Source organism: Mauremys reevesii, linkage group 10, assembly GCF_016161935.1.
Source record: "Mauremys reevesii isolate NIE-2019 linkage group 10, ASM1616193v1, whole genome shotgun sequence".
Lineage (NCBI taxonomy): Eukaryota > Metazoa > Chordata > Testudines > Geoemydidae > Mauremys > Mauremys reevesii.
In genome coordinates, this window is record NC_052632.1 from 21,749,199 (window position 1) to 21,765,411 (window position 16,213).

Below are 16,213 nucleotides of genomic sequence, written 5' to 3' on the forward strand. Positions count from 1 at the left end.
GCAATGTGTACATAATGACTAAATGCATATTTACATGCAAATAATATAGCTGAGCACTCAGTCCTAAACACTTTGTACTCTATTCAGCCATCTGGAATCAAAATATTTTGAGAATATTGCAGATGGTCTTTATTTTAGTTTCAAAATCTCTTAAAACAGCTATAAAGACTTTTTATAGCCAGTCTTGTCTCTACAGTTACCAAACTTTTTCAGCATTTCTATTATGTACTTTTGGATCTTTTGGGTTTGATGCACCATAGTAGATACACGTGTGTTTACATGCCATTTTCATCACCAAGTGCCAATAGGTGGGCACTCACTCCTGGAGAGAGCAGAAAGCTTTACTGGTGCTACCCTAGCCTGAGGATTTTTCAGCTCTAAACTTTGGTTGCAGCTCCTAAGGAGGCCGCTTCAGCTTCAGCTCCTGGGTGATGTAGCCACACTCCTCCCTTTCCAGACTATTTCCTAACTTCTAAACATGACTAATTTTTTAATCATTATCTGTATTCTATCAAGGACCTCATTCTGGATGACTAATGCAGAGCAGACTTCCTGTCAATATCTTCTGTAGATATAACATACAGTGCTGTTTGTCTCTACAAAGAATGATAAATGGCCAAAATGGATGTTGGTAAATGCCTTGTCCAACATCTGTTTGGCCAACAAATGGCAACCAGTTATCCTCTCCTAGCTGTTATGATCACAAAATATATATAGCCAAACAACTCAGTGTCTCACTGCTATATTTTTATATATGCCATTATTTGCCTTCATCAATAGGTGTTGAGACAAGAAGAGAAGGAAGTTATCCATACAGTGAGCAAGCTGCTATGCTCATGTAAATTCACAACTCTACTGTCAAGGCTGATTCCTCACTCTGGCACTTCGAGTGCAGAAAGTGGGGGCCCTCAAGGATTCTAAAAGTTAATACTGGCCACTCCAGACTTGTATTAAACTCCCAAGGTTACAGCTTTTCTCTGACCTTGGATTGGTCAATGCTGCCAGCACCCAAGTGCAGAACCCCTTTGAGAGCCCAGAAGGCACACTTGGGAATTCCTTCCTGTGGGGTACCCTCACGCCCTTTCACCTGCACTCCAGTTAAGAGCTGAGAAAAGGGAAGGAAAAAAAATAATCTGTTTTCACCAGCTAACTAAAAAACATGTGCACAACCTCATAGGACACAGAAATCCAATCCTGTTCTTAAAAAAGTAAATTTAAAAAAAAAAAGAAAAGAAAAGGAAAATACATTTGGAAACTCAGGCATTTGCTAGATTTTAAAAGAGTAACTACGAGGATTAAGCACTAAGAATAGTTTTCTTGAGGTCCATCTTAAGGTTACAAGCAAAACAAAAGCACCCGGGGTTAGCATAGAGGACTCCACAAGCCATAAAACAAATAAAAAGAGATAAACCTAATCGCGTCTTCCTAGACATTTCCTGATCTACTTACATATCTGGGGTTTCAAGTGGGTAGTTTCTAGGTATGATACCAGGGATTTTTCATACCTGGCCCCAAGCTTCTTACAGCATAGTTGTTACCCTGTTTGCTTCTCCCGGGAGAACAACCAGACAGACAGACAAAAGAGGAGTCTTGTTTCAATTTTTAAAAGTTCTGGCCTTCCCATTGGCTCTTCTGGCCAGGGGCCCACTCCCTTCCTTTTACCTATGCCTAGCAGTGAGACTTTTTAACCCTTTACAGAGAGGGCAATTAGAGAACAACTACTAAGAGGGAGTTTATAGCTACTGGCTGGCTGGGTATCCATAAAAGGGAGCGAACCCCCCCCCCCCCCTTCATTTATCTACTGACTTCAGTTGAGTTTTTCCCATTTATACCAGCAGAAAATTTAGCTGGCTGTCTCCGCCACAGATGGAAGAATGCATAGATAGGTAAATGCAATTTGTTAATTGGTTGGTAGATCAAAAATCTTTCAGGGCCAGTTCCATTCTATGTCCCAGAGAGCCACATTTTACCTTTGGATAGCTGATTTCTAAGAGAAATATAAGCTAGACAGCTTTCTGTTGGCTGCTCCTATGAGGATGCCAAAGAACATTTACTGTTCTAGTGAAAGTCAGCTATTATTTATACTTAAACTGGCTTCTGCTATCAGTGTAAAACACAAGTTCTGCCTTAAATTCTGCCCTCTTTGCTTAAACCAGGTCTTTGTATTTTTGATTCATTTATCAAAACTGCAGAAACGCAAATCTGGAAAGCCACACTTTCTGGAGGATGGCAGATTATTAGAGACCAACATCTTAGTATGAAGGTTGCTGGCAACATATTTCCGATGTACAAGTCATCGGAAGTTTTAGGGATCCGCATTGCAGAGCTGAAGTCAGAAGTAGTCGCATTTCAATAGATGCTGAAATGTCAAAATTCCTAACGCAGTCTAATCGTTATGCAGATACAAGCAGTTTTCTGTAGGTTCAGTTATTAATGGTCCTAAAAGGTTAACAGCATTTGTAGAATTGTTTGTACTCTGTCCTGTTACTCCAGGGAAAGTAGGAGATAGACTGTTTCTACGTGGCAAGCAAATGAGTTATATTTTTGAAGAAAGCACAGCGTAAAGCAGAAAGATACGACTTCTAGAGTAAAACTTTGTCCCCCAGACCTCATTAATGTCTGAAATCTAATCTGTGTGGCTAGCTATGATCTTTGAAAGGCAATCATTGGCTTGGTATCTGAGCACAGATTAATACTTGGAAGCAGGAACCCAAAACAAGTAGCCCTCTCTCTCTCGAAAGTTTTTATGTTCAAAGATTTTTAAAAATCTGAACTTGACTCTGTGTCCCTCTGTAGTGGCTAGACAACAGGGTTTATGAATCTGCTACTGCCTCCTACTTGGTCCTTTAGCTCTACCTGTAGCAGCTCAGGCTTTTACATCTAGTGGTCTGGGGTTCGCTCCCTGCCTATGACTGGTTCAGGAGTGATGTTACTTATAGCATCATTCTGATGTTAACACCCAAAATCCACAGACTTTACACACTGATCTGAACAAAAAGGTTCAGTCTGATTTTTTCAGACCAGGAGTTCTACAGGTGGCCCTAGCACTCAGTTAGACTAAATCTCGTTCACTCCAGTAGCACTGGTCCTATGGAACATACCTTATCTATATTTTATTTGTATTAGGGCTGTCGATTAATCACACTCATGCGATTAACAAAAACTTAATCACAGTTTTAATTACACTGTTAAACAATAGAATACCAATTGAAATTTATTAAATATTTTGGATGGTTTTCTACTTTTTCATACATTGTATTCTGTGTTGTAATTGAAATCAAAGTATATATTATTTTGAATACAAATATTTGCACTGTAAAAATGATAAACAAAAGAAATAGTATTTTTCGATTCACCTGCACTACAGTACTTGTGTGAATCTGTTATGAAAGTGCAACTTACAAATGTAGATTTGTTACATAACTGCACTCAAAAACAAAACAAGGTAGGCTCTGAAGTTTTACAAGTCCACTGAGTCATACTTCTTGTTCAGCCAATCGCTAAGACAAACAAGTTTGTTTACATTTACAGCAGATAATGCTGCCCTCTTTTTATTTACATCATCACCAGAAAGTGAGAACAGGCATTTGTATGGCACTTTTGTAGCTGGCATTGCAAGATAGTTACATGCCAGATATGCTAAACATTCGTACGCCCCTTCATGCTTCAGCCACCATTCCAGAGGACATGCTTTCATGCTGATGAGGCTTGTTTAAAAAAAAAAAATTGTTAAATTTGTGACTGAACTCCTTGCGGGAGAGTTGTATGTCCCCTGCTCTGTTTTACTTGCATTCTGCCATACATTCTGCCATGATGACCCAACACATTCATTTTAAGAACACTTTCACTGTAGATTTCACAAAACACAAAGAAGGAACCAATGTGAGATTTCTAACTGACCCAAAGTTTAAGAATCTGAAGTGCCTTCCAAAATCTGAGAGGGATGAGATGTGGAGCATGCTTTCAGAAGTCTGAAAAAAGCAACACCCCGATGGAGAAACTACAGAACACCAAAAAAGAAAATCAACCTTCTCCTGGTGGGATCTGACTCAGATGATGAAAACGAACATGCATTGGTCTGCGCTGCTTTGGATTGTTATTGAGCAAAACCCATCATCAGCATGGACGCATGTCCACTGGAATGGTGGTTGTAACACGAAGAGACATATGAATCTTTAGCGCAGCTAGCATGTAAGTATCTTGCGACGCCAGCTATAACAGTGCCATGTGAACACGTGTTCTCACTTTCAGGTGACATTGTAAACAAGAAGCAGGCAGCATTATCTCCTGCTAATGTAAACAAACTTGTTTCTCTTAGCAATTGGTTGAATAAGAAGTAGGACTGAGTGGACTTGCAGGCTCTAAAATTTTACACTTATTTTTAATGCAGTTTTTTTGCGCTTAATTCTACATTTGTAAGTTCAACTTTAATGATGAAGAGATTGCAATACAGTACTTTTATTAGGTGAATTGAAAAACACTTTTTCTTTTGTTTTTTTACAGTGGAAAATACTTGTAATCAAAAATATAAAGTGATCACTGTACTGTGTTGTAATTGAAATCAATATATTTGAAAATGTAGAAAGCATCCACAAATATTTAAATAAATTGTATTCTATTATTGTTTTAACAGTGCAATTAATTTTTTTAATCACTTGACAGCCCTAATTTTTATATAGCAACTATGGCCCCTAGCATCCAGGCACATGGCTTTGGAATGTCATGGAGGACAAGGCCATTTCTGAAGTAACCAAGTCTCATTCTGTTCGCAGCTTCATAGACTAGGAGCAGGCCTTTGAAAGTTGTTGGGAGGTAAACACAGAGCCAATGGGGTTCACAGAGCAGAGAAGTGCTGTGTCCTTCTTAGCCAGCATCGTCGAGCCTGCAGGAAACGTCACAGCCCTGTGATAGCTGTGGATGGCTCTGGGCAGAATGTGTTACAATTGGCTCTTGCCCAAAGGAGACAAAAGCAAGGATCAAAGTAGCAGAGGCCCATCTGAGAGGAAACTGTGACCCCCTGTGAAAAGAGCTCACATTCAATAAAATGTACATTGTTCAGACAAAAGAGAATCTCCCTGGAATCGCTGCAAGCTGGTACTGTACTTTCATGACCCAATACTGTACTCCGAGATGTAAATCTCATCAAATTGCCATAGTGGTGACATAAAATGTTATGTTCAAAGCCTACTGGCTCATTTCTTATTTTATAAACTCCTGAAGTTATCAAACCAGCATAAGAAAAAACTGCCCTGGTAAGAGAGAGAGACTTCAAAGAAAAAATATTTTCTTTTAAGAAAAATGTTGAATTAGAATACAATAATTACACTGAAATAATAAAAATCTGAATTTTATTACTTCAGTTGTGTCATCAATATACATCAACTAAATTTTTCAGCTAGCCTTCATCTAGCCTCTAATACTGCATGCTTGTTTTATTGTGTGCAATTGACTGCAGCTACAGAGGTAATGTGCAGCTTGTGTATATACAGACCCATCATGAAGCTTGCTCCCTAAAACCCTAATTTACACTTACACACAGGCTTGTGCACACAAAACAGGGTGCACCCACATTGCAAAACTGATCCTTTGCAAACAAGGGCCCACCCAATCCAACTCCCATTACTTTTAAGAGGAGCTGGATTGAGTCCCAATGACGGCTAGATCTAAGATGATGGGTTTATAGGTTCAGATATAGTGGAGAAAGGGTATCAGAAGGTACCCATGATGAAGTAATCTGAATAACTGAAATGTACATTTTATCAGTGCTAACCATTGTTTCCTATTATTCCTTTCTAAAATGTTTCCCTGATTGTTTTAGATTGGTAAAAAGAGGCTGTTTAAGACTAGGAATTTTAGCAATAGCTGCGTGGAATAATCCTTTATAAAATACCACCCTTAATTCAGTAGTTATCAGATTAAGAGCTGTTTGCACTAATTCATGTCACATTTAATTCAAAATTACTCAATTTGCATTTTGAAACACCCCCACCCACCCCCTCCGCCACGCACACACACACCAAGCCCTGGTTAATTACACCGCTGTATTAGGCAGCCAGCAAAGAAATATAATGCTTGAACATTCAAAGCTTCAACATCTTCTGTTTTTTAAACTAGCAAAAAAGAGCAAAAGTCACTGAATAGTCAATTTTGGAATAGTCAGAAAAATATATCATATGTTTTGGTATCAGATGAGAGGTAGTGAAACAATTCTTCTGGAAAACAACTTGTTCTAATTCACATCTCAGAAGCATGTTCTCACTCTATTTTAGTAAGAATCCAAAATATCTGAGACAGTGGCCAGGTCACGTGTCAGTCATGTTGTGACCAGACAGCCAGAGCAATGCTCCAGACCACTCCAGCAGCAGCCATCAGACTGATTTAGTCTGAGGCCGCAGCTCAAAGGCGGTCAGGCCGTCATCCCCCAGCTCCACAGAACGATGGGACTTTGAGCAAGTGCAACCCCCGCCAGCCAGCCCTCCTTTATTGGCACCACTCCTAGCAGCTCCTTTACCAGCTTCTCTGGCTGGGGTTACCCTGGGAACTACTGACAGATAATGTCTTTTAGAGCTGCCTTCAGCCTCATTATTGCAGAAATTCTATGGTTATTCCTCTCCTTTGGGCCTTTCTCCAGTACTGGAATAGGTCTTCAAGGGCCAGCCTAGTCTCCTAGAGGGCAGCAGCCTCTGAGAATCTATCCAGGTACATCTGCTAGATACCGTTATTGACTCACGGCAATAAAGTTCCCTACCAACCATATGTTGGCATCACCACAGCTTGTGCATTGGAGTTTATAGGGCACTACCTGCCCTTACATTTGCTGGAGCAGGAAAGCGAATGGCCCCAAGGTGGGGCAGAAGGGGAAGAGGTGTGGATATTCAGTTTGTAGGGATTGCTGCAAGTTTACATAGATTCAAGACTAGTATCAGCAAATGAGAGCTGTTTCTCTGTAGATTCTACAGGGCGAGGACTAGGCCTTTTGAGTTTGTTCAGCCTTTAGCACATGGGAGGTGCTACCAGAAATATAGTACTTAGTCCCAACCTCTCAAAGCAGCACTTTCCAGTGTACCGCACACCATGGTGAATGTTGCAATAATACCTTGACTGCTGAGCTACCGACTTGTGAGAGAGATGAAAAAAGCCTCATTTCAGCATTGTTTCCCTTTAAATATTTTTTTAATCTATTATGGTGTTTTACTTGATATCTCATCTTTGTTAGGGGTTGCTATTGTATCCTTTCCACTCCACAAAATGACCAGGAGTCACAGTAGAGCTTTGTTTTTGCTTCAGTGACAGTAGCACTTCACTTATGAAAAGTTTGTCTGTTAATTTAGAGCCAAATCCTGTCCTTTGGCACATCCAACATTCAGATAAGTGAGGGTCCAGCTGGTGTGGAAGGAATTCCTCTTCCCTGGCCATGGAGCTGTTCCACAGGTACTATTCTACTGGCGTCTCAGGATCTCATGGACTCCATGGGCTGCTGCAGAGCGAAGCACTAGCTGTCCAGTTCTCTGGGTTATCTCCCCTATTCCTGCTTCAGGCTAACAGACCAAAAGTGAGGGAAATGAAGACGCAGTGAACTATCTTATTTATATTTTACACTCTTGGGGACGGGGACAGTTTCTGTGCGTTGGTGCAGTGCCTAGCAGAATGGGACCCCAATCTCCATTGAGGCCTCTACAAGCTACTATCATTCAAACAAACTAGGTAAAGAGCCCGGGTGGGTTGGGGGCAGAGTGGGGAGGTGCGATTCTCTTACTAAAAGTGACCATTCTGCTGGCTACCTCTAGGTTCCCTGCTCCCTGACTTGCACCCATTTATCACTGCTTTACTACACAGACCAAATTTCTTATATTCCACGTACAAACACTCCAAGCATAGTATTATAGAAGCAGCATTCAGCTAGTTGGTTATTTCATACAGTTACTTAATTGCCTTATGTTTTCCCTGTAAACTTCCTGCCGCGCTCCCCCAAAAAACCCACCACAAACCACAACCACCATTTATGCCAAACAGGAGTATGTCAAATATTACAATCATTAGCTCTCATTCAACAAGGTATTTCACTGGGACTATACATGCTTAAAGTTAAGCACATGCTTTAGTACCTTGCTGATTGACAGTCCTAGCTTGTGTAAATTAATACAGCCATGTGGATGTAAAATCCAAGATACCCAGGTTTATGTTGTCAAGTATCAGAGGGGTAGCCGTGTTAGTCTGGACCTGTAAAAGCAGCAAAGAATCCTATGACACCTTATAGACTAACAGACGTTTTGGAGCATGAGCTTTCGTGGGGGAATACCCACTTCGTCGGATGCATGCATTCCCCCACGAAAGCTCATGCTCCAAAACGTCTGTTAGTCTATAAGGTGCCATAGGATTCTTTGCTGCTTTTACAGGTTTATGATGATGATTATGTAAAAAAACTGCTCAGGTATTTTTGTTCTGCAGGCGAAATTCCTACAAAAGCTCAAATTCAAACTGCTCTGTAAAAGTCAGTTTCTCAAATTAGGCACATTAGCAACAAAAGCCAAAAAGGCACCATTATTATAGATTAAAGACACATACATTTATGTTTATGGATCTGTGCCGTCAGCTCTTCTAAACATGCTGCCTAATCATTTCAAGCATGGAGCAATAGTGACACCCAGTGACCAGACCTGTAATTCGTCATGGACCTTGTATTTCTCAACCACATTAAATCTTAGAGTCTTTGACAGGTAATTTACATTTTTGTGCACATTGACTGAACAAAAGCTTTCAGCTGAGGAAGCTTTCATTTTAAACCTGTGTCTATTTTAAAACCAAGAATATGCATGGCGTTTTAGTGTTTGCAAAGGACAAAGTAATAAAATAAATGTATATCTTGAATATTCAATTCTACCATCTACAACCACCCCCAGATTTTAGGAATCAAAAACTGGGATATTGACACTTGAGCTTCTGAGGCTATGAGGGCTGATAGAAAAACAATACTGAAGACATGACCTATCCCTGGAGTATCCACTGAACGTGTCAACCATAGGCACCTTAAGTGTGGCTAACAAACAACAGCCTGTATTACATGTTGCTAATTTGCCACTATATGCAAATTATTTCCAAAGTGCAATTAACTTTCTTTTTTTCCCCTCCTCTGCAATAGGTCCTGATTGTTTCAGTTCAAAGAACCTTGCGCTGCAAGCACAGAAAAAGCTCCTGAGTAAAATGGCTACCAAAACTATGGCTAACATGCTCATCGACGACACAAGCAGCGAAATATTTGATGAGTTATATAAAGTAACTAGAGAACATACAAGGAACAAGAAGGAAGCTCACAAAATTATGAAGGACTTGATTAAAGTGGCAATAAAAATTGGGATCCTCTACCGAAACAATCAGTTCAACCAAGAAGAGCTGGAAATCGTAGACAAATTCAGAAAGAAGCTGAATCAGACAGCCATGACAATTGTCAGTTTTTACGAGGTAGAATACACCTTTGACAGAAATGTTCTCGCAGAACTTCTGAACGAATGTAAAGACCTGGTGCACGAACTGGTAGAGCGACACCTGACGCCCAGGTCCCACGGGCGTATCAACCATGTCTTCAATCACTTTGCAGATGTGGAATTCCTCACTGCCCTGTATAGCCTCGATGGGGATTGCCGACCGTACCTCAAAAAGATCTGTGATGGAATCAACAAACTACTTGATGAGAAAATCCTTTGAAACTTTGCCTTTTACAAAACAAAAACTCATTCCTAGAGCTGCAGCAAACTGGCCATACTTGATGAGTTGTGGCAAAGCTTGTGAGCTTCCTTCCTACCATCCGCCTACTACATGGACTTCATCAGAAACCAGCATGTGCTCACTTGGCTTATTATGAAGGAAAAAAAAACCCAGAAAGCTACAAATTGCAATTCTCAGTTCACAGGGATTTCAGCCTTTTCAACGGAGGGAGCTAAGGGGGATGCTGATGCTTATTATTCAGAACAAGATCACAGCACATCATAACCTCAGTATCTGTGTTGGGGTCTTGTTGTGTGAAAATGAACCTAAACTCAAGACACGTGACTATGTCAAAGATAGAAGGGGAAAAGCAGAAAGGGTGTTGCATGGAATTGACCCCAAAACTCTTCTTGTATATCTTTTTATTATTCCTAAAAAAGATCTCAGAGGCTTAGATGGAAAGTGGGGGTCTGATGGGCACAAGTTCTCTCCTTTCAGTAGCGTCAGGAACCAATAGGAGAGCACATCTCCAATTTTGCAGGTGATTAAGACCATACTGGAGAGCAGAACTTAATAAAAGGGGGAGAAGTGAGAGGAGTAGAGAAGCTTCTTTAAGAAGCATGTTCCCACTAGAGATTTTTGCTTTGCATCTAAGATTAGAAGTGAGAAACTTGTGATTCTGGAAAAACAGCTCAGTGACTTTAAAGTCAAACATAATGAAGAAACTAAATCATGAAGTACAACATTGGCTTCAATGATAACCTGCGTCCCACAGGCTCAAGCACACCGTGACATCAAATAGGCTTAGATTAGAGGGCCATGCTACTTTCTCTGCAATTACTGTTTTCAGTGCCAGAGCATAAGTTTCCTGCTGAAGAACACCATGATACAAATGCTGAACACCTGAGAGGAATAGTGATATTACTGGATCAATGAAGCCATCATCTGTCCCTTCCTTCTCCACTGAAACACCATTTCCACCTGCAAATAGCAAAAGCTCTCAAAAGACAATATTCAGTGTATGGAACAACTTTTCAGCCATGGCTTAGTGTATGTCCATTGTAATTAGTTGTGTTTACAGTCAAATAGTGAAGTGTGGGGAACGGGGGCCAAGCTGGTATTTTCACAGTGCCATCTATGTATAGAACATCCACACCTCTGTAACTAGGGCTTGTTAACATGGGAAACTTAGGAGCAACATCAAGGACCTATTGCATCTTATTCTATACACATTTTAAAAAAAAATGAACACACACACCAACACCTGTTACAGAACAAGGATGAACTAAAGAACTTGCAGAAAAGTTACAGTGGTTGCAACAGCACAACTGTCCTGGCAAGAGTCCGGATTTTATAATCCCCAGTCCAGAGCATCACAAAAGAAAGCAGCATGGTATAGTGCTTAAAACAACCAATTCAAGCGCTGCCACTGACTTCTGTAATCTTTGACAAGTCACTTAGCTTCTCTGTGTCCCAATCTGCAAAATTTCCCCTTTGTAAATTGCTCTGAAATTATTGGATTTAAAAAAAACACTAGGTAAGAGCTTAGCATTGCTATTAGAAAACTAAGACTGAGGAAATCCTGGTACCAAACGAAATGCTGGCAGAGAATTATATTGCTCATTATTGAACTGAGGTGACTTTTCTCTTTTAGAGGCAGAGGGGAAATGCATTACCAGTTCATCGGAAAGCCAACTTTGTTGTGAAAAAATCCTCCAAAAGTCAAATTAATTAATTTCAACCTTTACATTGCACCCATTAATCTTTGTGCTCTGTGATATAGAGCAGAGCACTACAGAAAGTGTAAGGCTCTATGGTAGAACATTTTCATCCCTCAAGGCCTCCTGGAAGCAAGACATTCACTGAAATGCGCCAGGGTAAAAAGAGAAATTTCAAAAACATCCAGGAACTGGGGGGGGGGGAGAGGGGAAGCACAAATTTTGGTTTTGAGTCAATCCAAAATGTTTCATTTCAATAATTTTGATGTTTAAAAGAAAAAAAAGCCTTTTTGCAGCTCATTAACTTAAATTTCAAAACAAAAAGTAGTTTTGAACCAGCTAAATCAGAATTTTTCACTTCAAATATATTTCTCAATATTTTTAAAGGTGGGAAATACATTGAACTTGACCCTATTTTGTGAAACTTTGTTTTGGCAAATCAGCGTTTTCTATAGTTCAAGCATTTTAGCTCCTTATAACTAGTGGACATAGACATCTATCACTAAGTGTGCAATAACATATCCTCCAACAGCAGGGATATAGTTAGCCAAAATATCCATTAAGTTATACAGGGCTAGATCATGGAGTCGTCAAGTCCTACCAGAGTTCATTTCCTCATCTGTGCTGCCTTGATTGCATGGCCTGGTATGCTGAGGTCAGGGTGGAGCCACAGAGGCTGCTCTCTGACCCATGCTATGGCCTTATGAAAAGAATAATTTGTGCAGAGTAAGAGGGCATCTTATATTCCCGTACTTCCCTGGACAAGTGCATGCTGCAGGTCAAGATTTGGCTTTTAGAAAATGGTACTTAGGAGGGAATCCTCTAGAAAGAAAATCTACAACAGTATCAAATGTAATTGTGTCTTGATGCACTAACCTTTCCCTGTTTTGAAATTCTGTTAATTTTATAGTGACTCACCCTTGGCTTGCAGACACAGCAGATTTAGAATACATTTAAAACTCTCCTCCCACCATTGGGTTCATCCACTCCCACAGCTCTAAAGATACTTTGGTTTGAGACTGTACCTCCTTTTAGATGATATGCGAATCACAGATAGCCTTGCAGACAACACAGATGTCAAATACTGTACCAAAGGGTGTATTACAATAATTAGATGCATACTTTTAAAACTCATGAAAAATTATTCATTTGAAAGCTATTTTTTTACCTAAGCAATGCTTACATAGCAGATCACTGATCTCATCAGTATTATAGAGAGTTGTTTTCACATGTAAACATTATTCAAAACACTATATTGTAACAGACTTCAGAACATTTTCTTATACTTCTGTCTTTTTTCCCCTACAAAACAATTGTGTCATATGCGATGCAATAACAATCCCATGTTTCCTTTATAGTGCAACTATCCTTAGATAGCTGGATGCCCAGCTACCTGATTCGTATACTGTAGGGGTACAGTTTCACATGAACAATCAGAAGTGTTCTTATTTCTCATCTTTGAGGAGTGTATTTCAAATGCACAGGAAAACAAGCCATCTAAAATGGCAGCACCATAGGCTGCTTGTATTGGAGCGATTTTCCACCCATTTCCCTTGAATCCATGAAACTTCTGTTCAATAGCAACTAATGTGGACTGCCCTTCTGTGGCATAATACAGAGATAAAATCTGGGCAGAAGGACTTGCAAGATTTGCCTTGTATGGTAAAAAAAATGTAGGCATTCACCGAAACCATATTTAATAATCTACATTTACATGCAATATTGGCCAAAATCTACCCCAGAGCACTACTTATCAAACTGACGGGCTGTGGTTTTTTTGTTTTTTTTTTTGGGAGTATATAATACATCCAACTCACATATCAAATTTCAGGTGGGGGGAGGGAAAGAGTTTTTATTTTGTTTTGGAGCAAGCTAAGTGCATTTAAGACTTTAAAACAAACAAATAAAGCCAGAATAAAGCCACCATTTGAAAAGGACGACAGTTGAAAGAAAAATGATACTCTGTATGTGGTTTCTTTTTATGTGTTGCATATATCAGTATTCAGACTCTGGTATTTTAGAAAACAGCCAAATGTGTATCATTTTATTTATAAAATTTTAGTAGCCTTAAAGTGGAGGAAAAATGTTTTCAAGTATTTCTGATACTTGTATACCCTGTATATTCATTGTTTACTTTTATACTGGTGGCTTGGTATGTAATAATATGTTTAAGTCACCCATCAAGTATATGATGTATTATAATATTTGTGGATTAAATGATCTGTGATTACTGTATTTTTGGTTTCCTTTCGGTTTTCATTTTGCTACCTTGTGACGGGTTGCTCTACTCACCACTAGGACGGTGCCTCCTGACCATTCTGGGAATTAGCCTTGCAGGGTCAATGCCCCTTCCCGCAATGGCATGGCATCTCTCCCATCCTTCTCTCTCGGTCCATAACCTCTCTCTTGCTCCAGGAGCTGCCTCTGTGTGACTCGGCCCTCTGGCCAGGTCATTAAATATGTTTTCCCCTTTTGGGGTATCAAAGTCTCTCTCCACACTAGCAGACTCAGGCAGCCTTCCCATTCACTCCCCCTGGTGCCACTCCCACAGTGGCTGGCAGGGGAACCCAGGCCTACCCTCTACTCCAGATTCTGGCTCAGGGACCCTCTAGTCAGCAGCAAAGGTCTGTTGCCTCCTGAACTTTCCTGCCTTTCCCTGAGCCCTTTCCTTCCTTCTGGCAGTCCCCACTCTCAGGGTCTACCAACCTCTTCCTCCCATCCAGGAAATAACCAGTGGGGCTGGAACATTTTTAATAGTGGGGGTGCTGAAAATCAGCCCCCTTACCGCCTGAGCTGAGGCCAGGACCCCAGGTGTGCAGGGCCAGCAGCTAGCACCCCTACTTCCCATACCTATGGAAGTAACTATGAGCTACCTGCCTCTGCAGCTTCCAAACACTCCTACCTTCTCCCAGGGCATCACCACAGACTTTTCCTCTGCTTCCAATTTCCTGTCCTTACAAACCCAGCCCAGCTCCTTCCTCCACAGCTGGGCTCCCTCACTCAGGCAGGGGATGACTTGGCCACCTGATTCCACTCAGCTGTGGTCAGTCAGGTTCATTAGCCTCCTTCTCAGTCTGCATTAACCATTTCAGGGCAAGTGTGGTGTGAACAAGCCCATCGACTGTATAATTATCAAACAAAGTTCATAGGCGAATTCAGAACTTTTAGTATCAGTTGCTTCTTTAGATCAAACAATGATTATTAAATCATGCAGGGGGGATAGCTCAGTGGTTTGAGAATTGGCCCGCTAAATGCAGGGTTGTGAGCTCAATCCTTGAGGGGGCCATTTAGGGATATGGGGATTTAGTTGGGGATTGGTCCTAATTTGAGCAGGGGGTTGGACTAGATGACCTCCTGAGGTCCCTTCCAACCCTATATTCTATGATTCTATCAGCTTTAAATGTCTATGCAACCAATACCACCATGCATAGGAATTTCAGCACATAGTATATACCAATGTAAACTATATTAAAAAACTACATTAAAAGAACATTAGTAGGGTTCCAAAGTCAAAAGTGAGGAAATGCCAGAATTAAGGCTGTCTGCACAACCTTAATTTAGCCCCATTGTGCATATGAATTAGGATAGACTCTAATTATATGATCACACACTATTTTTTCCCCCACAGAACCCTTGCCTCACTCAATGCACAGGATGGACAGTGATCACATAACAAGCAGCTATTCAGTATTTTGTTTTCTTCACCATCATTCAGTGTGGCCACAAGCCTTAGTTACTATACACTATTCAAACATTGTTCTGCAGGCAGAATTGGTAATTTCCTCACAGGGTTTTCTGTGGCACTCTATTGTTCCTGAAGGCTTCACAAACATTCATGAATTGATTTTCACAACATCCCTGTGAGAGGAGTATTTCACGGAGGTGGACTAGCTCCTCCTGCTGGACACTTGCCACACTGCTGTGAGGGGATCCAAATGCTGACTCCCATATGCCCAGAGAGAGCTGATACTAGGCAGAGTTTAGGCTCTGTTCCTGGCTTCTGGGCTTTCACTCCACAAGCAGATCACATGGCTGATGCCCCTCTTTGCAGTGAGGACCCTGCAGTACAATTGCGTAGGCCCTGAAACTAGTGCTGTCTTTCCCACACTTCCCCGCAGCTCTTGCACGTTCCCCAGAATTCCACCTAAAACGTTGACATTTTTAGGGATACGTGAGTGAGAGCCAGCAGCCTTTGCAGAGGATTTTAAAACCCCATTGCTCTTTATTTAATAGCACAAGTGTGGAAAAGCAGACTCCCCTCTTGCACATCCCCTGAGGGCTAGGCATGGCCTGAGCAGGGAGAACAAACACCATCCAGAGTGGGGGGCTGACTTACCCAGGCCAGAGGGAGAAGCTCTGAGCCAAAGCTGAGGAGGTACCTTGCCACACATTGTTCTGGACTCCCTGTCCCAGTCTTCCCCCAGCCCTAGTATCCATACCCAGTCTCTTTGCCAGGGCTGCCCAGGGTGGGGGGCAAGTGGGGCAATTTGCCCCAGGCCCCACAGGGGCCCCGTGAGCCCTGGCCCGGTGGCAGTCCGGGTCTTCGGCGGCATTTCGGCAGCGGGGGGCCCTTCAGTCGCTCTGGGTCTTTGGCGGCATTGGGCCCTTCAGTGCTGCCGAAGACACTGAGCGACTGAAGGCCCCCCTGCTGCCAAAATGCCGCCAAAGACCTGGACCGCCGCTGGGTGAGTACAAGTGCCGCAGCTCCCCCGCTTTGCCCCAGGCCCCCTGATCCTCTGGGCAGCCCTGGCCTTTCCTCAGCTAGTCCATTGCCTCTGGGCTCGTTGGCCGAT

The 16,213-nt window shown here is 41.5% G+C and overlaps 1 protein-coding gene across 1 annotated transcript in view; it reads left to right on the forward strand.

The window, feature by feature from the left end:
• Positions 1-10,937, forward strand: part of TNFAIP8L3 (TNF alpha induced protein 8 like 3) — a 58,332-nt gene extending 47,395 nt beyond the window's left edge. The window contains exon 2 of the mRNA XM_039493488.1: positions 9,140-10,937. Within this exon, the coding sequence (XP_039349422.1) occupies positions 9,140-9,702 (563 nt within the window). The 3' untranslated portion in view covers positions 9,703-10,937. The remainder of the gene's footprint in view (positions 1-9,139) is intronic.
• Positions 10,938-16,213: the final 5,276 nt, after the last annotated feature.